This window comes from Sorex fumeus, unplaced genomic scaffold (assembly GCF_029834395.1).
Source record: "Sorex fumeus unplaced genomic scaffold, SorFum_2.1 ptg000002l, whole genome shotgun sequence".
In the NCBI taxonomy this organism is placed as follows: domain Eukaryota; kingdom Metazoa; phylum Chordata; class Mammalia; order Eulipotyphla; family Soricidae; genus Sorex; species Sorex fumeus.
Window position 1 is genome coordinate 35,519,037 of NW_026606059.1, and position 27,264 is coordinate 35,546,300.

A 27,264-nucleotide genomic window follows, 5' to 3' on the forward strand; every position below is an offset into this window, starting at 1 on the left:
GGATGTCTTTCAATCTAGCTGCCTTTGAAAATATTGATAAAAATAAGGATGTTCTTTCTACATACACATACTTCTGGCTACTGTTCTTGATGTATCACTTTTCAAATATTGTCCAGAAAGCAAGGTTTTTTGCAGAAAAACAAAAATAAAACGAGTTTATCTGGAAAGACCATGCTACATGTTTCCAAGATAGGTATTTAATAACTAACTTCCTCTTACTAGGGCATTATTTTTTGCTTATTAAAGGAGAGTATCAGGAGAGAAAAGTTCAAATAAGCTCTGAGAAAAGAAACAATGCTTTTCCAAAAGAGGAATGGTTTACTCAAGGTATTTCCCAAAATTGGACATTGTTTCAGTGGCTGTGAATTTAAAAGTCAAGATATATTACTGGGTACATTTCTTCTCTTCAATATTTCCATAAAGAAAACATTTTGTACAGTTTAGATACTTGATATACATATGCAAATATTAGCACATTACATTCTGTAAGTGGTATAAATTTTTTAAATTTACATTTACAAAGATAGCTATCAGTTCACATGTAAACATAGAACTACATGCAGAAAACTCTGTTAATGCAGAAAAAGTTTTCGGACTTAAAAATAGTTCAAGTTGAAAATAAAGCATGCAAAATACAAAATGCCCTATTTTATTTTCTTCTTTAGGGGAGGAGAGGTGGAAACTGGGGCCACATTCATTGGTACTCAAACTGTTCCTAGCCCTGGTGATACTCAAAGAACCGTATGTGTTACCTGGGATCAAAACAGGACTGCAACATGCCTGGTAACAACATACTAGGTGTCCTCTCTCTCTTCAGCAGAACAGACACTATTTCTGAGTGGGTGGGAAATCCAGGTTGAATTGTTAACACCTCATGACCCCAAAAGTACCTCTGGAAGGGATCCCCACAACTGAGTTGGGTAGCCCCAGGCACAATCCAAAAAGGATTCATAAAATGCAAACTTTCAGCAATTTAATTTAAAATACACATACATCTCAACCTACCAATTATTTGATAGACAATTGATTTTACTTTGAATAGGAACCTGCTGATGAGTTCACTGGTGTCTTTCACTTCCCTGAAAGTGAAGTGAAAATCTTGCACCCAATAATCTAAAATTTCCCAGAATGAGAATTGAAGATATACTTGCAAACAATGTGCAAATTTCTGTCCTGTCACTGTCCTCCCGTTGTTCATCGATTTGTTCAAGCGGGTCCAGTAACATCTCCATTGGAGACTTTGTTGTTACTGTGTTTGACATATCAAATACATCACGGGTAGCTTGCCAGAGCTTGCCAGGCTCTGCCGTGCGGGTGAGATACACTCAGTAGCTTGCCGGGCTCTAGCACAGTGCAAATTTCTACACTTTTGATTATCTGGTTAAGGTTTTATAGTTTTATGATCTATACTTGGGCAGCTCCTAATAGGTATTTTCAAAGCAGTCAACAGTTTTCACAGAAACTTTTCAGTCACATTTTGTTTGCATATTTAGATCTCCTAATAAAATATACATGTCCATGGGAGTAGGGCAGTACAAGTGCTAGGTGTACTTCAAGTGCAAGTGCCCTACACCCATGCACTCCAAGTGGGGAGAGAGACTGGAGAGACAGTACAGCGAGTAGGACACTTGCCCTGCACAAGCCACGTTTGATCCCTGGTATCCTGTATATACAAAAAGAGTAAGTTGATAAAAACACAGGTGACTCTAGGGAAGCATACAAGTATGGCGAAACTAGAAGTTTTTTACTTCATAGAATTGTCGCTTTTTATTGGTAAGGGGCTCTCAAGGAATATTCAGAAGGCCCGGGGGCCCCTTCCAGCCCGTTATGCCTCATTTTATGCAATGTCAATTATTTCTCCCTTCAAAGGAGAGATTACTGATATTACTGATGAAACATGAAGGCAAAAGTCATCAATATCAAGGAGGTAATGCAAAAGATACCTTCTTATCTTTAAACTTTAAAAAAACTTCATCTGTTGCTTGCTGGAGAGATAGTACAAGTAAGGTGCTTGCCTTGCATGCAGCCAACAATACTTCAATCCCTGGCTCCCCAAATGGCCACAAGTCCTGCCAGGAGTGATCCCTGAGCCCCAATGGATGTGACCCCCCCAAAAACCAATAAACAAAAAAAAACGACATCTAATTTGCCTTTGGTTCCACCACTTCCTCTGCTTCAGTAGGATAAAATCATTACACTTTAAAAAAATATATATGGCTCATGGTCAGAGCAATAAGTACAGCAGGTAGTCTTTGCCTTGCATGTGGCTAACCTGTGGTCAACGCCAGGCATCTCAAGTGGTCCTCTGAGCACTGCCAGGAGTGATTCCTGAGCATCACAGCAGCACCAAAACAAAAAGAAAAATTATGGCTCAGGGGCCAGAGAGAGTATAGGAGTTATGGTTCTTGTCTTTAAGTAGCTGACCCCAGTTCGATCCCCAAGCACCCTCAAGGTATGATCCCTGAATAGTCAGAAGCCCTGAGCACCACCAGGTGTGGGAGGGAGGAAGGTAGGAGGGAGAAACGGTGGAAGGAAAAGAGGATGAGTATGGCTTGACTGTCACCGAAAACCTCTTGAAATCATTTAACTAAGTTTTATTTAGGCAGTGAACATTCTCAGGATTTCAACAATATGAACTGAAAGAAATCAACTTCTACACCTTCTAAAATGCATCTAATGCCTTAGGACCCCAAAGTCACCATCCAGTTAAAAAAAAAATTAAATTAACCTCTATTCCTGGAGTGTGCAGCCACATCAGTCTATACCACTGATGCACCAAGAGTTGCACACTGTATTTGATGGGGTGTAAAGAAGGCGGCAAACCACCTCAGGGAGAGGACAAATACACACACACACACACACACACACACACACACACACACACACACACACGAGCATACAAGGTGTTAGTAATCTCATATAAGGGCTTAATGGCTCTATGGTGTAATACAACAATATTCATAATTTACTCGAAGGGACTGAGGGATAGCACAGCAGGGTGTTTGCCTTGCATGTGGCTGACCTGGGTTGGATTCTTCCGTCCCTCTCGAAGAGCCTGGCAAGCTACCAAGAGTATCCCATCCACACGGCGGAGCCTGGCAAGCTCCCTGTGGCATATTCAATGTGCCAAAACAGTAACAAGTCTCACAATGGAGATGTTACTGGTGCCCACCCGAGCAAATCGATGAACGGGAAGACAGTGCAAAGTGACTCTAAGGAAATTGGGGGATTATTTTTAGTCAATTATTCATAACAAGCAATACAAAATAAATTTAAATCCTGCTTTGGGGACCGGGTTTGGAGGTCGGGGTGGAAATATTGAAAATATGGTGGTGGGATTGATGTTGGAATATTAAATGTAACAAACTGAACAAGTTTGTAAAAATAAAATTAAATTAAAAAAATAAAGTGCATCTAAATCAGAAGAGTACTCTAAGAAAGTTTTAGTGACAGTAATGTCTAAATCTCCATAAGGAACAAGAGGATAAAAATGATGCATTTCATGAACATTGTTGTATTTAATCACTGGAAAATGATTCAATTATTAGGGCTAGGGAGATAGCTTGGAGGTCAGCGGCATGACTTCAATTTAGAGTTGAGCACTGCATGGCACCCTGATCACTTCCGGGGGGTAGTTCTGGAGGCCTCTGAGCAGCACCAGACTGCCAAAACCTAGTTATGAATGGCAGCACAGATGGCTGAGTATTGCAAGGAATGGCCCCAGACACCCTGCGCACTGCTTGGGAAAGCACCCTCAAAATTTAAAAAAAAAAAAAAAATCAGGCTTGAACCTTGTTTAGTAGACCAAGGATTCCAGAACAGGTCTGTTGGTCTCTGAAGTTGTTGTTGGCCAAAATATTATGCAGTAGCACTGTAGCACTGTCCTCCCATTTAGCTCGAGCGGGCACCAGTGACGTCCCTACCGTGAGACTTGTTATTGTTTTTGCCATATTGAAAATGCCAGGGGGAGCTTGCCAGGCTCTGCTGTGCAGGCGGGATACTCTCAGTAGCTTGTTGAGCTTCCTGAGAGGGATGGAGGAATTGAACCTGGGTTGGTGGCATGCAAGGCAAAGGCCCTAACCGCTGTGCTATTGCTCCAGCCCATTATGCAGTTTAAGGAATTTAAGACAAATGGCAAGCTTTTAAAATCACATTTTCTTTTGAAAGAAATATACCAATCTAACCATAATACACTAACTCCTAATTGGATTTTAGAACTTAGTCAAATTTTGAACAACTATCCATTAAGACCAAGCTATTTAGTCATCACCTTGATCTTCTTTAATTCACCTGTACTCACTTTATTAAGATTATTGCTTCACCACACACACAAGAATTCTGGAAACAGGTATGACCCTCCACTAAAATTCATCAAGAGGGCTGGAGCAATAGTACTGTGGGAGAGGAGGGAGGGAAAGAGGGATGAAGGAAGGAAAGAAGAAAAAAAAAGAAGAAAAATCTATCAAACACAGAAGCCTGCAGGGATAAGACTGAACCAAACTTCTTATCATTCTAACTACTCCCTCATTTCTCTTTAAAGATACAAGGAACATAACTGCCCATTTAAGCGAAAGCTATGACTTCCTTCTGAAAAGCACAGTATGGAAAATGAAAAGAAAAATATTAAACTTTACAATAGGGAATTCTAAGTGTAACTTCAAATAAGTAGTCAAGGTCAACATATGTTGATGGCATGTTTCCTTAAAGTGTGATGAAAATGACACTTCACCCATGTTCTTCCTCCCCAAAAGCTCATAAAACCTGTCTAACTATAGAAAGAACATGATTGCCACTCAATTCCTCTTTTGCATATCACAGCACCCAAAAGGAGAGAGAGAACAAAAGGGAGTGGACACTGGGATTAGTGGTGGTGGAGAATGGTCACTAGTGGAGGGATGGGTACTCGATCATTGTACAACTGAAACCCAAGCACAAAAATTTATAAGTCTACAACTGTACCTCATGGTGTTTCAATAAAATCAAAATAATAACAATAATAAAAATTAAAAAATAAAAAAGAAACAGTGACTAAAATACAGTCTACAGAATGGGAAAGAATATTTACCCAATAGCCATCCGATAAGGGGTTGATATCAAGGATATTCAAAGCACTGGTTGAACGCCACAAGAAGAAAACATCCAACCACATCAAAAAATTGGGTGACAAAATGAACAAAAATTTTCTCAAAGAAGAAATCTGAATGGCTAAAAGGCACATGAGGAAATGCTCTACATTATTAATCATCAGGGAGACGGCAGATCAAAACAACGATGAGATATCATCTCTCACCACAGAGACTGGCCCACATCCAAAAGGACAAAAGCAACCGATGTTGGTGTGGATGTGGCGAGAAAGGAACCCTCCTTCACTGCTGGTGAGAATGCCAACTGGTTCAGTCCTTTTGGAAAACAGTATGGATGATTCTCAAAAAATTAGAAATTGAGCTCCCATTTGACCCAGCAATACCACTCCTGAGAATATATCCCAGAGAGGCAAAAAAGGACAGTCGAGATGACATCTGCACTTGTATGTTCATTGTTGTACTATTAACAATAGCCAAAATCTGGAAAAAATCTGAGTGCCCGAGAACAGATGACTGGTTATAGAAACTTTGGTACATCTACATAATACTATGCAGCTGTTAGAAAAGATGAAATCATGAAATTTATATACAAGTGGTTCTACATGGAAAGTATCATCATGCTAAGTGAAATGAGCCAGAAAGAGAGGGACAGACATAGAAAGACTGCACACAACTGGGGAATATAAGTAACAGAATGGGAGACGAACACCCAAGAATAGTTAAGTACCAAGAGGTCTGCTCCACGGCTTGGAAGCTGGCAGCACATGCTGGGGGAAAAGGCAGCTCAGATAGAAGGGAACACCAAGTAAAGGATATTTGGAGGATTCACTCAGGATGTGAGATGCATGCTGACAGTAGACTATAGACCGAACATGATGGCCACTCAATACCTCTATTGTACACCAAAACACTCTAAAGGAAAGAGAGAGCAAAAGGGAATGCCCTGCCACAAAGGCGGGCGGGGTAGGGGAGATGGGGTGGGAGGTTGGGAGGGATGGGTACTCAATCATTGTATAACTGAAACCCAAGCATGTAAGTTTGAAATCTACAATTGTACCTCATGGTGTTTCACTAATAAAATTTTTTTCAATCAAAAAGAAAATTAAACCTGTCTAAACCAAAGAAAAGCTTAACATAAATCCAAAAAGGCAACACGCTATAAAATATGACCAGTACTCAATACTGTAACGGTCATCATGTTCAGAGAAACCATCACAGTTGAGATGAAATTAATATCCCTAATAACATCTTATGTGGAAAAAATAAGGAACACCTGAAATATAATAGTAACACATCAATATTTGCCACAGATGTAAAATGTACACACTAAGATGTTAATATGAGATAAGCTTAGTGCAAGGTATATGAGAATTCTCATTACATCTTAAAAGTGAAAAAGGATAATGTAACAAGTTACAGCAGGATAAAAAAGAAAACTGGGAGAGGACTTTCTTTTACTTTTTACTAACATTGTCAAAAACATGAAAATTGTCTACTGCTATACTTTAAAATTCATTAAATTACGGTGTCTGTACTACATTGTCAGAATGGAAGCAGAAAATACAATGAATGAATAAGGATGGCTATACCATATTGGCTTTCTAACTTCAAAAGAACATTCACTATTCACTAAAATACTCATGCCCTACAGTGCTATTTTAATAAATTACAAAAATTTCAGGAGTGCAAAGAACCTTTGATGGGTGCTATTTCAACCATCCGATTTTACAAGTACAGTAACAATTTAAAGTTTGTTCAGTGTCAAGCTTGTTAGAAATGACTAGAAATCCAGCTTCAATTCCCAGCCCTAAGATCATTTCATTATAGAGATGTACCAGATATATCCAATGTTTTAAAATGGTATGATGGTATTAAAACCCATTATGTTCCATTGATATAAGTGGTATTCTTCTAAGGGACAGGAGGATTGGCAGCAAACAATGGGGAACCCAACAGTCTTGCTAAACCTCTGTCCTAATGCCTCCTTTAGCATCATTGTTTAACATAAAAAAAAATTTTTTTTAAGTGCTGAGGATCAAATCCAGAGCCTCACAAATGCAAAACAAGTGCTCTACTGCTAAGCTACCTTCTGACATTCTGACCCTCAAAAAATAATTTATTTACTCTTAGCCCCAGTGCTGAACAGGTATATACTCTAATCACAGAATATATATACACAAGTTTACTTTAAAATGAACTGTACCCAAACTGTTACAGATACAGACGTTTTTCCACTATTGCTCTCAAAGAAATAAGGAATAAATAGACTAATAGACTAAGATTATGCAAGGTCATTTCAAGATCTGATCAGAAACCGTAACTTGAACTGGTCAGTTAACTTTGACCACGGTGAATACTTTAATCCATAAAAAAGAACTACTATTATCTGGTATAAATGAGATAAGAAATTAGGTTCTAATTACAACCATACAGCTTCAGATATAAACATGCTGAGATGCAAAATCTCTCTTTAGGAGATGAATAAAAAGGAGACTACTGGGGATATTCTTTAAAAACTATCCTGATAATAGACCAACAGTGCGGGTTTTGATAACACAATACTAAGATCTTTGGTTTAACCATGCAAACAAGTACATTAGATAAAGAACCCAGTAACCATCACTGCATCACCCAGTTACTTGGATCTTATGCTCATAAATATATCCATCACAATGAGTAACACATAGACTTTAAGAAAAACATTAGTAGCAAAAGAGGACCGTGATTATTAGACAACCAATATGTTTCCTTCCATTGTACAAAAATAGATTCCTTTCTGTTTTAAGAATATGTAACTTAATATGCTAATTAGAGGAACCTTTAATCCCCTTACCTAACTGAAATGGCCAACTAAAATAGTATTTGTACTAACAAAATATGCCACAAAACACTGTATTTGTACTTACAAGATATGTCAACCAGGAAATCCACAATACAGAAAAAAAAACTGGCTTTCTGACAGGCAATACATATTTAATAAAGATAAAATGGAAGGAACACAAATACGAGTGAACAATTTTTATTGAAACCCTCAAAGATTAAAGAGGACCAAATGGTGAGTTTGGGTACCATAACAGAAAATCTCACCTAACTGTACCATCATTCACAGGAATGAACAAACCCAAACACGACAAAATTCAAACTCTCATGTAATTGCTACAAGTGAATGTAAATGAACTAAGCATTTTATCATAACCTTCCTTTAATCATACGAAAAAGGGATTTTACATGGCATAACGAAAGATATGCAAAACTTAATGAAAACACAATTCTCTTAAATTTCTTAAACTTATTTTTATAGGATGCAAAATGCACTTGAAATGATTAAATGATTTTAAGCTGATTTTTTTATTATTGCAAACCGTTTTAACATCAGCTTAACCCACATGCACGGTACTCAAAAAGAACATAGCTTTTGAATTAGAAAAATCACATAAGTTAAAATAAGGAATTAAGTACTGAAATTAGAAAAAGTCTGGGGTTTCTTTTGAAAGGAATCTTCAAGTACCAATATGTATATAGAAAGAATACTAATTTTGGTTACATTTTCCCCCTTACTGTTAATTATACAAACTATAATACCATCCAAAATAAAATACCTACATAAGATAACTTTAATAAGAAACATTCAAACCAGATCTTGGAAAAACATTAAAAGATTTACTGGGCCAATAATGTCTTAATTAGTGATTATTCTATATTTGATTACATATCTCCTGCTGTAGAGCCCAAGTTCTCTCCCTTTTGGTCCCTACAGTTAAGAAACATTCAGTTAGTTGTGCTATTGAGACAACCTGTGATAATTTCACTTAGAGAAAAAACATTTTTCAGTACACTGACAGACCAAGGGAAGAGAAGGCAGGTTCTCTGCAGAAATCTTAAATGAGAAAAGCAAAATTACTAATTGAAAAAGAAAAAGGTTTTCTTTTCCAAAGGAATGCTGCACCCATTTCACTTAGTATTGGAAATCCAGGATAAAGGCACTAGGATGTACACCTCACCACAAAGAGCTTCTCAATTACATTAGACATCTCTAAATCGGCTACTGCAGTCAGTCTGCTTGCTGAGTGTTTCTGTGACATTTCTTACATAGAAACATAATGCAAATTAAATAAAGTTTGAGTCCATTTATAATGTAACTAGTTTTATAAAAATATTCAGAATCGCTAATAAAGCACCAAGAAAAAGAACCTCAGAGAGAGGATCCAGATCCTTTCTGCAAGGTCACACCTTGACAATTTTCTCTAATAGGTCTTCCAGAGTGACAAGAGTCATCTTTGTCATGTACTGCTTATGTAATCGCAGGGATGTAGAACATTGCTGTGGTGACTATATCCAAATGCCAATTTTCATTATAAATAGTTATAGACATGTTACAAGATTTCATGGCTTACTCTAAAAAAGGTAAAATAGGTGCAATTTTCCTTTAAGAAAGTTTTTATTTTGAAATATACCATTAATATTCTGATGTTCCCTTCAGTAAACACTGATATAACTACACTGGGACAACCAAAGAACTGTGAAGTAACTGTGGTTATCTACAAATACTGCATTATTTTTCACTTGAATACAGTATTTGCATTTTAAGAAAACATAGTACAAAAAAAATAAATGAAAGCCTAAAAGAAATAGCTGTCACTAAACTGTTTGAAGTGATCAAAGACCAAGTAGATGAAAACATTTCTAAACATGATGTAAACATAAATGGAGTAATGCAAAATATCACTGTATTCAAATCTACTATATTGCTATTTTTACCCTTAACATATTTTTCTACATAGTTTTCTCCTTTTGGGACAGTAATATAAGGGGCAGTACATTATCTTCATAACCTTATGCCACCAAATCAGTTAATACAGATGCTCAACACATTAATTATACAAAATCAATTTGTTTCAAGATACAAAATTAATGTTGATATGTAATTAATGAAAAAAAGTTAAAAAGATAACTATGAATATCCAGATAGATGCTGTATTCCCATTTATATAGATCTGATCAATAAAACATCAACACATTCACTTAGATACTGATTTAATCCATGGATCAAGGCCATATTTTCAAAGTATTTTAAGGATGCCAGGACACTGCAAAAGCTGGAGAAAAAAGTTGAGGAACAGTATATGCTTGCTAAACAAGAACTATGTTTATTTAGCTAGTGAATACCTAGAGTTATAAATTTTTACTTCATGATAGCAATCAGGCTCGCAAACACCCAGAAATAGGAATTAAGGGTTTAAATGTAATTATAAAGGTCATAAAAAGTCTGATTAGACTGAGGTACGTTTACTCAAAATTTGAGATTCATTAAGTGGTAGCAAACAAAATAAATCCTCAGACAAATGCACATTTTCAGTATACATATTATTGGGGAAAAGAGGGGAGAAGAATGTGCATTAACCGGTGAGATCCACCAAGCTGCATATCAATATTCTGTTACACCAAACAGTTTGAAGACAAGGGAAATGTTCTAATATAATTTCAGATTATGTTTCATTTGGCTAAAATAGAGCTTAAGGTTGCTTTGCCATATTGAAAGTTTACTACAATAATTTTTCACATAAACATTTAGACTTGAACTCCAGGACTAAATATGGCATGATTATTTTGCTTTTAATCTGTCAAATAGCTAAAAATTGACAATTTAAAAACTACAACAAAGAAAAAAGTTGAAGCAGTGTGACAGTTACATCATTGAACCACTTCTAATGGTTAACTGTTAGTATTTAACAAATTCAAAGAGTTAATGAATCCTTGCATTCATTCAGTCTTCTGTGCCTTAGCTAGGATGCATAATTACAAAAGACAGCAGATACTGGCAAAAGCTTCAGGACAGAAAGTGCTTGACGAAGTTACAGTTCTCAAGTGTGTTTGGTGAGAGTATAAGGGCAGATGCGCTGATGAAAACCATTACAAGAAGAGTCAATTCCGTGTTAAAGAGTTCAAAGATGTCACCTTAAGCAGAAAAAAAAAAGCTTTAATAACGTCTTCTTTGACTTATTAGGCATTTCCAGAGTCTATATCATTAGTGTTGTAATTCTAGCAGGAAATCTTCATACAGTTATTGTTTGTTTCTATTTCTCTCCTGAAAAAAAAATGAAGAAAGAAAATTAAAAATACAACAAAGATTTATATCACAGGCACATTTAAAGTAAACCTTTATAAAAATTCTAATTCAAGTACCTTAGATAATTCACATTGCCTAAACATACCACAGTTAATTACCACACACAAAAAATGAAGACTATACAGTAAACTAGAAAGGCTCTGTACAGCCCTATTTTCCCATAATTTTTCCTAAGGCTATTGATAACATTACAATAATGTCTTTCAAGTTCTATCAATGAGTTTCTGATCCTGAAATAAGTCTTTATAGCAGTTCTGAAAACTAAGGGCTGAGAAAGGATCAGAATCTAATGCATTAAATCAAATTACAGCTACATTACATTAAATTTCAGTGTTAATAAGACGGAATCACAAACTTCTATATATTCTCACATTCAGCTTAACTTTTCATATTAATATAATTATTATTAAAATATTAATACCTCAGTTGTGGGTGTGTAGTGCTGAGGATCCCACCCCAGGTCTTAAGTCACATTACAATCCTGCTTTTAAGGCATAAATTTTTATTAACTCTGAGAATGTAAAAATTCCTTTGTGAGGCTGAAGTGGTGCTATGGCAGGCTTCACTTTAAGACCAATATTCAACAGGCCTAGTTTCAGTTTCCCCTATCAGAAAGTTCCGACTTCTCAGAAAACAGGATCACCCAGGGCAGATAAATCACCCTGTGGCAACGACCTAATCAGAATAGGGGGCATGGACAGTGGTGCACAGCCTAGCAGAGAGAGCCTAGGGAGTGGAGTCATGGGATTAGACAGCAACCAAGAATTGGAAACATAATGTTGGTCCTTGAAGTCACAGGGCAGGACAGTGACCAGAACTGAAAACATTGCTAGTTCCTAGAAAAAAATGCTGTTATGTGACCAAACCCTATATATGCTGCTTAGAATTCGGAGTCGGGGTCCTTGTCAAGACTCCGCTGTGTTGGATGAGACTTGGAACCTAGCTCGAGCTAGCAATAAAGGGGCCTTGCATTTGCATCCTCACATCTGGTCTGGTCAATGTGCGAGTGAAACTCCCTTCCTGGGACATAACACCTTGAGCAAAAACTAATCTTAGTAATGTTTCATGGTACTTAGGTAGGAAATTTCAGAATCAGCTAGATGATTGCAGTTAACACTGACTACTGGGACCCCAAGAAGCTGAACTTTGCATTTCAAACAAGTTCACAGGTGATCTGGACACTAATGGTAGAAAAACTGCACTTTGAAAATCACACTGCATCCTCCAACGTGGTTTCCCATTTTATGCTTGGTCTATAAGAAATATGAATCTAGAGTCAAGAGTAATATTAAAAGTAGGGCACTTGCCTTGCACACAGCAGACCTGAATTCACCCTAGCACCCCTGCGCCCCATCCCAGGAGTGATCCTTGATTAAGTCCTGAAAAACCCCACGTGTGACCCAAACACAAACAAACAAACAAACAAAAAGGAAAGAAATCTGAAAACAGCGTACCAAGTGCAGCTGACTGGAGAGCTGGAGAGAGTACAGCAGGTAAGGCACTTGCCTGGCTCATGGCCAACCTGGGCTTTATTCCCTACATCCCCTATGCCCCGAGTACTATTAGGAATGATTCTGATTCCTGAGCACAGAGTCAGAAGCACAGAGCATTCTGCTCCTATCCCCCAACACCAGTAAATCATACCCACTGGAAGTCTTAATGTGCCAAGCTCGGTTTTCAGCCATCTCTGGTGCCCAGTAACAATTTACAACTGCACCACAACTAGGTGTGTGTATGCAACACAGAAAGGTATGATATGCACAAGCACTGACACTAAATTTTTTTCAGTACCACGGCCAGGAATGGTAACCCCTAGAAAGCATGCATCATTGCCAAGTGTGCAAGTACTGTAACCTGATGTATGGCCCTCAGCCAGCATGAGAGTTAAAACTGTGCAGACCACCACAGGCAGGCACACATGTAGAAGACCACCCTTCTAGTCATTACATCATCAACAATGGGAGGAAGGGCAAGTACAGAAATCAAAACAAAATGAATATACTTTTCAAGTGGTCAGTTTTTTTCCATCTTCTGACATTATTAGAAAAACTTTTAAAAATCCAAGGACAGTCTTGCTCTTCAAGGCCCTGTTCTCCCTTGAACATGCATCTCACTTGCTTGTCTCAAGGTTTCTTCTACTTCTACTCTAGAGAAGGCTGTGTTCTCTCTAGTTCAAACATCTAACACCCCTCATATCGTTCTACGTAAATTTCAACAAAAACGTCCTTGCTTCATGAAAAATAAAATAGCTTTTTGTCCCTTTTTTAATTTGAGTAGCAATACTCTGCAGAGAATTAAAAGATACAATATAGCTACAAATAAAAACTGAACTAAAACCAAAGAACACACACAAACACATTTCAAATGATGAAATTCCCAAAATGTAAACAAAGACCCCAAGCCACAAAAAAATCCCAAGTCTCATTTTATAAAGGCCTCAATTTCTTAAGTGACAGTTTAAGCAGTAAGTTTTGTTCTTAATGAGTTTTTAAATAAGAAATTTTGTTAATGGTTTTATTTATAGATAAAACAAGAAAACTGCATAGTATATTACTCTATCCTAGGATACAGCTGATCGAAACTCAAGAAATTAATGATTTCCATGAGGAACTTCAAAAACTACAGAAAAATCTGCAAATCTACTTAATAGACTAGACAAGAGATCAATTTTATCAATGAAGATCATGGGTAATTTAAACAAAAGCTAGAAATGCCATTTCTGTTGACAGCAATCAACTATGCACTTTATCTGAATCAATAAAACACAGATCACGGGGCTGGAGCAATAGCACAGCGGGTAGGGCGTTTGCCTTGAACTCAACTGACCCGGGTTCAATTCCCAGCATCCCATATGGTCCCCTGAGCACTGCCAGGGGTAATTCCTGAGCGCAGAGCCAGGAGTAACCCCTGTGCATTTCCGGGTCTGACCCAAAAACAAAACAAAACAAAACAAAACAAAACACAGATCACATCTATGTAAGTCTAACTCAGTGGATAGGAACAGAGGAAAATTAAAAATATATGTTAATGCAATAAACAGAGTAGTGGGGAGAAGAGTTTGGTACATGTTAAGTAAAAACAAGATTGCAGAGAACCCACTCTAAAGAATAAATCCAGTTACATATGATTTACAAGAACTAAAACTTAAACAATGATATACATACAGAAGTTAAAATAGCTACATAAGAAAGCAAATGCAAAAGGAAAACCTTTCAGACTCCTGATTAGACCAGGAGAATTTAATGTATTTCTCTTAGTAAAACAGATTAGTAAAAACAAAACTCAAAGTAGAAGGAATGAATAAACATAATAACATAAACAAATGAAAGAAAATTAGGATCTGAGGACATACAGTTTTCATGTCTTAATGGCACAATATATGATTTATTAGTAGGAGGCCCTGGGTTTCATACCCAACATCACCCAATAAATGAAAATCACAAAAATTTTGGAAGACATTAAGAATATAGCATAAAAATAAAAATACTATTAATGACAATATGCAAATGAAATTCAACAAATCAGACAATGTAAAAATTTATCTAAAAATACATTACTAACAGAAGAGATAAAAGGCAAAGGTAAAGGCCCTCCCGTTGTTCGTTGATTTGCTCGAGCGGGCCCAGTAACGTCTCCATTGGAGACTTTGTTGTTACGGTGTTTGGCATATTGAATACGTCACGGGGAGCTTGCCAGGCTCTGCCGTGCGGGCGAGATACTCTCGGTAGCTTGCCGGGCTCTCCAAGAGGGGCGAAAGAATCGAACTCGGGTCGGCCGTGTTGGCTGCGTGTAAGGCAAACGCCCTACCGCTGTGCTATCACTCCAGCACTAACAGAAGAATAAATTTAAAACCCAAATAAAGTTATAATACCTAAAGAACTTGAAATCTACTTTACATTGACAGTTTTAGAGGTAATTGCCTCAGAATTGACAATTTTCAATTTATACTACTTCAGAGAAAAGGAAGAACTCTTTTCTGACTCTGGCAAAACTTTGATAGTGAAAGTGAGAAAATTAACTGTTCTGTCTCAGCTTGAGTGTTGGTACAGCCAGCAGAACTCTCACCATGCACTTGGCCAACCTGGGTTCCCCAGCACCTCATATGTTCCCTGAACTCCACTAGGAGTGATCCCTTAGCAGAGCCAAGAGTAAGCATGAGCACTGAAGAGTGTGAACCAAAACCCAAAAGCAAACTAAAAGACACATAAAATAAGACCCACATTTGTATTAAGGTGTTGTTCTGCACCTAGTATTGCTAATACTAAATAATCACAATGAAACTTACGAACATGATTATCCGCTATAGACCATTAGAAATGTAAAAATCATTGGTGATATTACTAACTTCTGAAAATAGCTTACAAAGCTGACATAGCTATTACATGTATTAGTATGTTGTTGGTAAAGAACATAGGGAAAAAGGAAACCTGAATACAAAAGGTTCCATGGTCCAGAACCGCCAAAAGAAGTAAGTCTAACAATAGTTCAGAAGATCACTTAGATGTTTTACAAGTATACTTTAGGATAAACAACCAAAAATATCTTCCAAAAATGATTCTGATAACATAATTCTTTAATAATAGATGATTCAATAAAATGATTTGCAGTGGGGATTCCCTCCTCTCTCCTGTCTGCCTTTCCCATTGATCAAAACAGGTCTCAACCTGACAGAGTCTAAGATTTGAGGACTTTTGAAACTGCAAAACTTTTAGAAAGAGCATATGAACCTATAGGTAAGATCCAAAATTAAGGAGGTACACATGAACCACAGGAGATAGTTTACAGACACCGCATGTCTTTTTAATGGAGTTTTAACTGATTAGCTAACATTTCCCTACCAGTAGAGTATGACAGAGACGAGAACAGAAATTTTTCCAGTGTTCTCAGAGGGCTCAATAGCTAGTCCTTAAAACTACATGTAAATGATGTACATTAATATTTCCATAAATACCCTTCCACTAACAAACTTGAGTACAAGCAAGTTACAAAGTGAAAATACCTACAAGGGTTTTGGGTCACACTCTTCAGTGCTCAAAGTGAAAATACCTACCTACAAGTTCACACCATCAAGAAAAAAATTAGGAAGTGCACTCAAATACACTAGAATGCTGAAGAGCAGACATATGCAAAAAAAGGAAGTGAATGCTAGCAAAAAACTGAGATACAAACACAACAAAGACAAAAACAAACTCGGATCTTTTTTATAGCTTAGAGATCTGATTTTCAAGTTGGAATTTTCAGTAGATAAATTTAAAAGGGAAATGGGTCACTTCATCAGTTGTGATGTAAACAGAGAATGCAGCTCAAATTACAGAATAAAAAATGAAAATTTAAAAACTTAGTGAACTAGAGGACAGATTCAAGACAAATGATCTAAAAGTAGAGACAAGAGATAGAAGTAATGACCGTAACACACACGCACACGCACGCACACAGAGACACACATACAAACACCGCAATTTCTTTTAATTTTCTTCCTCCAGGATACAAGGCTTTTCCCCTTTACATACGTACCTATGTGGACATATTTACACATTTAGATATAATGTGATTTTGCTAAAAGGCTGGATATATGATATGTTTCTAAGAACAGAGGATGCAAAAGGCTACACTGAACAATGTGTACACTGAACAATCAAGCAGAGAGGACCAAGTAATCAATGATGGTATCATCAGCAAGGTTACATATGATGAAATTAGATAGGCTAAAATGTAGTTTATCCCCAAAACCCATTAGATAAAGCAACACTAAAACAAAAAACCAGTGCTCTTCAAAAGATGTTTTAAGCCATGAAAGAAATTTTTAAAGAGTCATATTGAGAAGACACAAGAAGATGAAAAATGGAAAATCCACAGCAGTACTGTATCAGTGTTAAGGTATTTTTTCTTTTTAAGGATTCCACATGTGATACCATTTATTTGCTTCTCTTTGTCTTGACTTACTTCACACAGTGTAACTGCCAAAAAGTTCTGTACACGTGGTGACAAATAGCAAGATTCTATTCTTTTCTAGGCTGAATTACATTCTACTGTCTCTATATACACCACAGGACTTTACCAATTCATGCATCAGATAATATTTAGGCTGTTTTCCTGTTTACTTTAAAGACTTCAATGAACACAAAGTACATCAAGTGTCGAAGTCTTAGTTTAAATCTATGTACTACTATTATGTAGAAATACAGAACGATTATCTTCGCAGTATTTCTGTAAGTTTAAATTTCAAAATAAAGTTGAATAAGGAAAAACACAACTCCCAAATATATTACTTCAGAATTATGAAATACACACACATATATATACTCCACAGAGCATTACTGGGAGATGGAAGTGCACTCCCAGCAGCGCTAAGTCTCAGGGATGCTGTGCGGAAGACATACATGTGGAACAAGGAAAGGAACCCCAGGTCACACATACACATGTGCTATACCACTAAGCCACATCCTTGCCTCCAATACTGCATCTCCTTTATGCATATGGGAGTTTTGCTTAATCCACCCTAGTTAAAACCCATGAAATATCTACTTTAAATTTTAAGAAAAAGGAAGAAGGCACATGTTTCAAGTGAGTCTACAGCTGACTTATAAAGGAAAATATACACTAGACTCAATTCTTCAGGAAAAGCAGTAACATACCAGAAATGAAGTCTGCTAAGGTTCATTGACAGAACAGGAAAAACGTATACTTGAAAGCAGAACAAGGGCATTACAGATGGATAAAACCTCCAACATATACAAACTCAGGCCATTCAAGTACTGTATCTGTTGAACCATACAAGGTGCTGGGGGACTGAACCATATGATCAACAGCCACTAGACTTGTTAGTGGCCCTAGCCATTGTACAACACTCAGGCCCTGAAAAAGCTTCTTACAAACACAGGTAGATCCCTGTTTGTAAGAGCAGAAGACAAAAGAAAATTGAAACAAACCATTTTGCACTGTAAAAACCAAAACCAACATAAAGAACAATAAACATTGGAGGCTGCTTTCAGAAATCAATTTTAAAAAAATTTATATTTTAATGATGTGGCACTAACATTCTTCTCTGAACATCCATACTTGATCTAAACAAACATATAATTTAAAAAACCTACTATAAAGGGTTCAGTGTCCAAGCCTGCACTTACGAGTATTTCAAGTTTAAGAAAATATTTTCTATTAATATGTAAAATGCTTATATCCACCTAACAAAAAAAAATTATCCTTGAAGTAGAGTGAAACTATTAGAAAATGGGAAGTGTGGAGTTCAAAAACAAAAAACTTGTCTTATGCTAGATTAGGTGTGGTCCAAATGAGATAAAGAGCAAACCTCTAAGACTTAAATTTCTGAACAAAAATTACTTGTCACATTAAATTAATCCTTTTGATGTAGGATTATCTTGGTTTTATTGTTTTCACTTAATTTTAAGCACCAATATGTATCAAAATTAAGTCCCTAAGAAAAAAAAGCATTAAACATGATTGCTAGGTGGATATTCCTAGAGATGAAATTAAAAATACTAAAACCAGTAAGTGAATTTAATAAGATCACAGGGTATCTCTATAAAAACCAAAAGCAAATGATTGTAAAGTAAAACTAAAATGCAAGTCTACTTACAATAGGTTTTTAAAATGTACTTAGCAATAAATTCAACTAACGACACAGGTTGTTTTAAAACAACAGAAAGTACAAAATGATACTGCAAGAAAACTGTCTTTCCAAGCAGACTGTTCTAAAAGAAAGCTATTAATCTTTAGTAGCTTACTGGTGACCTGTAAAATCAATCTGTTTTTTCTGCTTGTGCATTTTGATTTATGGGTTACACCGAGAGTCAATGAAAACCTATCTGATTCAAAATGCATATAAGGCCCCTGCTTTATTTGCTCTAATTTGACGAGCACTGTTTATTTGTTTTCTCTAATAGATAGCATGGACTTCACCAGTAGTATAAATTTCACCAATACCTCTTCACCCTAAAACAGGGCGTGACTTAATGGAGATTCATCCTATTGCCAAAATACTCAAAACCTACCTAACGAAACAACAACAAAGGAATCTTAAAGGGAGACATTGACTCATATTACAAGCAAAAACTGATGAGCCAGGGAGCATAGAGAGAAGGAAAAAAGCTACAGTAACCACAAACCTAAATATGAAATTTTAAACTACAATTTTTGTGTGGGGATGAGTACATGCCCAGCTCAAGACATGGGAAAACTTGGGAAGACCATAAGGAAGACCATGAGGATTGAATCCTGGCTGGGTGCATGCAAGGCAAGAAACTTACCCACTATACTATCATCTCTCTGGCCCTTAAATTATTATGAAAACATACGAGGGCGGGGAGGGGTGTGGAGGGGAAATCTTCCGGGAATAGTCACATGCTCAATGGAAAAGTGCACGCCTCATGTGTGAAGCCCAACATTCTAAAAGGAAGATGTTCAAACAACAACAACAAAAAGTTAGACTTAAAGACAATTTTTTGTTGCACGCCTTCTAAAAATATTTTAACTTGTATTGGTGCCTTCGACTGATCTTGGCATAATCTCAAGGTAGAGAAACGAAAAAAGGGTCTCTGTAGATCACATCACGCAGTAGTTATGTGAGACTATCTTCATAGGAAACATACAATGTTGGGGCCAGATATACAGTATAGTGGGTAGAGTGATTGGCTGCCTTTCACTCAGCTGACTCAGGTTCTATCTCCAATACCATGGTCCTCTGAGCCCTGGTAGGAGTGACTCAAAGACAAAAATATACAATGTTTTTTGGGTAAAGAGCCATAACATATGTACCTTTTTATGACTATATTGTAATACATTTGGGTAGGAATAGTCTTGTATATTTCCCATACAATTGGGAAAATTCAGTAGTTCTCAAATTTTGCTATTATCAACTACGCACCTAGAAACATTCCTGTATATTTCCTAGGATATTTGTGAAGTTTTTCGTATGTTAATGACATGAAATTTTCGACTTTATAAAAAGGTACGTAAGTGCCCACTCTTTAAAAAAAAGGGGGGGGGGGGAGCGGCTGGAGCCATAGCACAGCCGGTAGGGCATTTGCCTTGCCGACCCGGGTTTGATTCCCAGCATCCCATATGGTTCCCTGAGCACCACCAGGAGTAATTCCTGAGTGCATAGCTAGGAGTAACCCCTGCGCATTGCTAGATGAGACCCAAAAAGCAAATAAAATAAAAAGTGCCAACTCATAATAACTACCAATTTAATATCTGGAGCTTTCATATCTAGAAGAGTTTGATCTAATCCACTGTCTCATATTTAATATCAAACATTCCAATTTTACCAAATAATTCCTCAGCTTTGACTTGCTTTTTTCCATTAAGAATGAATCTTTTGGAGAATGGGCACTGGTGGAGGGATGGGTACTGGATCATTGTATAACTGAAACCCAAGCACAAAAATTTGTAAGTCTACAACTGTACCTCATGATGTTTCACTAATAAAAATTAAAAAGAAAAGAAAAAAAGAATGAATGAATCTTTGGGGCTGGAGTGATATCACAGCAGGTAGGGCATTTGCCTTGCACGTGGCTGACCCGGGTTCAATTCCCAGCATCCCATATGGTCCCCCAAGCACCGCCAGGAGTAATTCCTGAGTGCAGAACCAGGAGTAACCCCTGAGCATCACTGGATGTGACCCCCCCTCACCCCCCCCCAAAAAAGAATAATCTTTATTGGCTGGAGCAATAGTACAGTGAGTAAGGCACTTGCCTTGCATGTGGCCAACCCAAGTTCAATCCCAGGCATCCCATATGGTCCCCCAAGCACCATCAGAAATACAGGGTCGGGAGTAAGCCCTGAGCATTGAGGGTTAAGTTTAGCCCAAAACAAACAAAAAGAATGAATCTTTAAATACACTTACTAACCGTATCCATATTTGTTTCTTCTCTCATAAATGCCTATCCTACCTTTTGTGCCTTTTCAATCATATTTATCATTTTCTTAAACTGATTCACTGAAGTTCTTTATACTTTCTGGACACTAATTTTTGGGGCTGTATGCTCAAATTTCTCCAAATTCATAACATGCCTTTCTAATGCTTTAAAATATCTTGTTTTAAACAGGTTATAATCCAGTCGAATTTTAGCCCCCCCCCCTCGAATTTTTTGTCAAGAGGGGGCTGTGATACAGCTAATCCCCACACCCTAACCCCCCCAACCCCCCGACAAACATAAAACAGTTGTTTGGGACCAAATGATTCTCTTCCGTTCAATTATGACGTGAAAAGAAATCTTAAAATATTTTTTCCACAAAAAAATAATACTAGCAGAAGTATAATTCCAGACAGTTATGAGGAAAGAATATTAAGACAAAGTGCTAAGTACAAGATGTGAATCAAAATTCTTAAGACTGTATACCCTGCTACTGAATGATTTAAAAAATACTTTTTAAAGAATATGTATACAAAACATTTATAGGGGTTTTATTTGTTTTACAAAATCACAGGCACCAATTTTTATTCATCCTTTCAAAAGTAAACCGGAAAGTACAATGGAATACTTCTTAGTGATTAAAAGAAACAAAGAATTGGCCTGAACAACAAAGACAAAGTGCAAAGATTTTACAATGAAATAAAACAGCCTAACTTATTTACTATACAGTATGAACTTCCATTTGTATGATATTATGAAAAATGTCTTATAGAAACAGATCAGTAGCTGGCAGGAATCCTAGGAGGGTTTGTGGAACACTTGCATACAGAAACACAATTCCACTGTATTCTACAATTCCACTGTATGAAAATTTAAAAATAAAAAGGAATAAAATGACATGGAAAAATGACAAGTTTCTAAAAGTAGTAATTATAAAATGTAGAAATAATCTGTAGTCAACTATAAAATCAAGACGGATTCAGGAACAAAGAGAAGAAAACAGATGAAAAGGTAAACCAGATGAGATAATAATGTAAACAAACTAATATTTTAAGTGAAAAATTCCAAATCTCACAAACTACTAATCAATGACATGACATGGGAATTCAAATTTGAAAACTTCTCCAAAGGCAAGAAAAACAGGAAAAAACAATGACATTCAAGAACAAAACTTCAACATATTCTGACACTGCTATAAAAAAGAAATGAAAAGATCAAGAGAAATAACAGAAATCTATTATTACACATTTCATGTTTAAAGTGGAAAAATAAAAAAATTTTATGCATGCACAGAAATTACTGATGAAGAAAAAGTAGGCCTCATATTTCTCCATAACATAAATATAAACTAGGAAACAAGACTGAATAAAAAGGCTGACGCAAAAATTCTACACCAGGTAAACCAGTGACACCAGTGACATGTCAAAAAGAGACATTTCAACATTTCAATTATAGTTAGGTTTAGTAAGTGTATTTCACCAAATGTGTGTGTGTGTGTGTGTGTGTGTGTGTATAAAGTATTAACTTATATAGGATAAAAATGTTAAAGATTAGGGAGTGGAACTAATCTATAAAACAAACAGAAAATTTGAAAGTTTAGAAATTTAGAAATAACCCCAATGTCAGTGATTGTACTAAACACCGTATTACATGCAGTGCCAGCATTCTACCACTTAGTGACTGACATTCTTAGCCCCTAAAAATGGCAGTTTAAATGGTTATATATAACTAATTATTGAGATAATTATAAACATAAAAGCTTCTCGGGGCTGGAGTGATAGTGCAGCGGGTAGGACACTTGCCTTTGCACATGGTCAACTTGGGCTGAGCACCCCACATGGTCCCCCAGCTAGGCTGAGTAAGCCCTAAGCAGTCAACTGTGGCCCCCAAAACTAAAACAAAAATCTGCTTCTAATATTCTCCCCTTTAGCCAGGAGAAGTAATTACATGCAGCAGGGCAGGTAAGACACTTGCTTTGCACCAAGGCAAACCTGATTCAATTCCTGGCATTCCATACAGTCCCCCAGTTCCCACAAGGATCCCTGAGAGTGATCCCAGAGAATCAATGGGTTTTCCAAGACCAAAAAAAAAAAAAAAAAGCAACAAGATTATTGAGCTTTAAAGAATCATTTTTATTATTCCAAAGCAAATCCGGTTTTTTTTTTTTTGAGGGGGGAAAAGGGGGCCCACACCTAGTGGTGCTCAGGGGATACACTCAGTATGGTGCTCAAAAGGTTGCTCCTAGCAGTGCCTGAGGAATTATGAGGTGCTAGGGATGGAACAGAAAAGCATGCATTCTCTCTTTAGCCCCCCAAACAAAGAGTCTAACAATATTGTACAACAACCATTAGAAAAATGACATGCTCATTAAAAAAGAAAAAGAAAAACCGCACTGTCCACAAGCAGAACAGAACACCACCAAGAATTCAAAAGGCTGTATGAATGATTTGTATGCCCTAGAGCCTGTATTTCATCCCCAGCACTACATGGTACCTTGAGCAACTAGTGGGGAATAGCTCCCAAGTACTGTTGAGTGTGGCCTTCTACCCAGACATACACAAAAATGTACACATTAATAGGTCCCTTATTAAGACATCAGATTTTCTTGGAATAGGTGGACTTAATAATATGCATCCGCAAAAGGCACCTAAGGTTTGGAAACATTTACCACTGAGGAATGTAAGTTAAAACAGCTCTCGTACGCAGAACCAAACCAGAAAATAGTTAAATTCACACAGAAATAAATCATCAATTTTAATAGTTTCTGCTCTATCTTAATTTCTTTAGCAGAGTTTCCCATATTAACCAACAAACTTTTTTGGACTTCTAACTTTATAAAGTCAGGCTAACTTTATACTTTTCAGGATAATGCTTCTGACTTTATCCTGGCTTTACTCAAAAAGAAATGTAAATGTACCGTCTAAAGAAAAAATGCCCACTCCAACCATTCACTCTTTCCTCCCCAAAATAGGATACCAATTTCTTCTGTAGTTTGTTGCAGAAAACATTATCCAAGTTGTTTTCTATGTGCCCCATGATCAAATTCTGGTCATCATGCAAGAAAAGTGTGTAACTTCAGAGGAAAGTCTCATCTTAAGTATCAAAGGAATTAAAAGAATTAGAAATAAAATTCTGCAGACCAAATCTAAAACGCATGTCTTCCCAATTTCCTAAAGTTTTAAGTTTAATCTTCACTATATTTTATTTTAGTACATTAAGTGTACAAATTATAAAACACTTCAGTATTTTCTTGGGGGGGGTTTCCATCCATAAAGACAAATATTTGTCGAAAAGCTGATTCTATAGAATTCTATAGAATCAGCTTTTAAATATTTAAATAATATTTAAACATCATTTAGCTTTTCCGGCTGAATACTTCCCCGTAACATTTGTAAGGTAAGAAAGTCTTTCTCAGTTCGCAAATGTGCTTGAACTGAGTTCTGATGAACACAAGTCAAAGACGTTACCAACTGACCACTGCTGGAAGTAAATTCAGAGAAAGGGCTACCCATAAGCAATTATTCAATGTAGCAACAGAGAACTTCAAAGATTTTGTAAAGTTGCTTGGCTGCCATGTAACGTGGTTTCCTTCCTATCAAAAGTTGTGACAATTCAGATTCTCATAGTGAAAGACACTGAAGAATACCCATCCTCACACACCCCAACTGAAAGACCCTATACACAAAAATGACTGCACTCTTACCCTGCGCATGGCTTCCTCCTCTTCTTGACGCTTTTCATAATGTGCAAAGTCATCAAAGATTGAGGTGGTATGCTTGAAAGTAGCAATTATTTTAAGCACTTGCTTAGCTTTTTCTAGGGGTACCTCTTGAGTGTCCCTTGAATTGGTAACTGGTTTGTTGTCATTGTTTTCTAAGCGAATATGCCGTAATTGATTATTGGGAACATCTTTGACAAAGATCCATTTAACTTCAAATTTTCCCTTCCACTTATCCTGAGACCAGACACCAGCATATGCATTATAGTCCACAACAGACTTCATTTCAGCCACTCCACAAAAGTGTCCACTGCCATTCACACTGAAGAGTAAATAGAGTGGGCCTTTTCCATTCAGAGAACGGTACGCTGCATCCAAACGCTTATTACCATGCTCAGTACTACACCAGATAGAGTACTTAATAGAACGATGTATGTCATCCTCAGAATAGCTTTTAATGATAAACACACGTCCATTCTTCAGGTTCCAATCAAAGTCTTTGGGATTATAGTTGTTTATGGCCTTTAGCTTTTCCAGCACTGGATGCACTTCTACACTAGAAGGTGAAGCACTGACAGGAACAACACCTAAACCAAAGTTTTCACCGCCCGCTCCATTGCTCTGGTTGAAACCAGCACCCCTGTTCCGAGGAGCCACCCAGCGATTCTGTAGCTGCTGCTGTTGGGGCTGCACTTGGTGAGGCTGGGCCTGTGGCTGAGGTCCTTGTTGCTGCTGTGGTTGTGGTGGCTGAGGCTGCTGTTGAGGCAGTTGGCTTTGCACCAATGGTGGTGGTTGAATTAATGGCTGAGGCTGCTGGATTATAGTTTGAGGAGGCAGAACGGGCTGGGTTGGTGGAGCCTTTACCACTGACCCCTTTTCATCCCAAGTTCCAATATTCATGTTGTGTTTTATAGGTGGTGGTGGCACAGCAGAACCCCCAATTCCCACATTGCCCTTGGGTTTAAGTTTCGGTTGAGGTTTGGCAGGCTTTCGGGCAATAGCAGCCCAGGACGTTGGTTTAGGTGCTGCACTGCTAACTGGGGGCACACTGTTGGTAGCAATGCTTGTCATACCACTGCTGCTCAAGGCTGTACCTACAGTTTTTGTCACTGCAGCCGTCAGGTCACCACCAATTTTCAGTCCAGTCATACCTTGCTCAATACTGCTAATGCCAGGCACCTTACTCAAAGTATCATTGCCAAATCCAGCCTGTCCATCAGTAATAGCTCTCCCAAGAGAACTAGGTGGATAGCCATAACTGCTACTATAAGCAGAACTTTGTGTTGATTGTCCCTGAGATCCACTTGTCCCCCACGTAGAGAAATCAGCATTACCAGGAAAAAAGTTAAATCCATGTTGACCAAGAAATGGAGGGGTATTTCCTAATGCCCCAGGCTGACTAAACACACCATCTGGTATATAATGATGTTCTCCATTACTCATCTGTCCATAGGTTGTCAGATACGGCATAGGCTGGTCTCCGGCTGTGGACCATGCTGCTTCCCCCAAAGAATATGGAAATCCAATGGATGGAGCATAGTAACTAGGCATGTATGGATCTGACATTGGTGGATAGCTGTTACTCTGCAAAACAAAATGTCATAATCAGGATCAAAATGCTCTCTTGAGATTAGACCAGAGGGGGGTGGGAAAGGGGGGTGGGGAAGGGGCAACAACACATACATAATATTAAAATTAAACAGCTATAATGACTAAAAACAGAAATACACCCGCCCTAGATAATTGGAGTTAAGAGTTTTAAGTGAGGAAACTCTAGCTTTGTAAATTTTTAAGTATTATAAAAATTACAAAAACTTGTGATGAAGGGTACAGAGATAATCTTCATTTTAAGAGCTACATCCTTTGGCAAGGTAACAATTTTTACAAAAGATTTTATAAACTTTGTGACATGACTGAACACTTTCAATCAAATGGATGCATCCATTTTTTTACATGGAATGATTAAACCTGCAAACTATGCCAAATTACAGAGGAATGTTATCATTGAGACAGAATTGAGTCCAGCAATAAAACTGTATTTTAATACTGAAAAATTAAGTGGGAAAATGTTTGAACTCTTGAAAAAACCCAGATTCAAAAGTAAACTTACAGCATGATTCCAATTTTTTCTTGTATGCATAATTCATTTTGAAAAAGAGAATAAAATCTTTACTACAGTTTCCAAATAGTAGGACAACTGAAACATTATTCAATTTACACTCTCCTTTATTTTCCAAAACTTACACAATAAGCATCACATTCCTAGTTTAATTTTTTTCCCGGAACTACTACAATCAAAACAATTCTGAATATTAAAAATTCAGTGTTTTGGCAAAACAAGTCACTGGGCGAGGAGGATAGTACAAGTGAGTAGGGTGTTTATCTTGCACACAGCAGACCTGGTTCAATCCCCAGCAACCCATATGGTTCCCCGAGTTCACAAAGAGTGATCCCTGAGCC

The 27,264-nt window shown here is 37.2% G+C and overlaps 1 protein-coding gene across 6 annotated transcripts in view; it reads right to left on the minus strand.

Annotated features, from left to right (window-relative positions):
* Positions 1-8,087: 8,087 nt before the first annotated feature.
* YTHDF3 (YTH N6-methyladenosine RNA binding protein F3) overlaps positions 8,088-27,264 on the minus strand; it is a 33,811-nt gene continuing 14,634 nt past the window's right edge. For all 6 annotated transcript variants that reach the window (XM_056130202.1, XM_056130106.1, XM_056130162.1 and 3 more), the window contains 2 exons: positions 24,790-26,388; positions 8,088-11,169 (listed from right to left, as the gene is read on the minus strand). In XM_056130202.1, the coding sequence (XP_055986177.1) occupies positions 11,146-11,169; positions 24,790-26,388 (1,623 nt within the window). In that variant the 3' untranslated portion in view covers positions 8,088-11,145. The remainder of the gene's footprint in view (positions 11,170-24,789; positions 26,389-27,264) is intronic.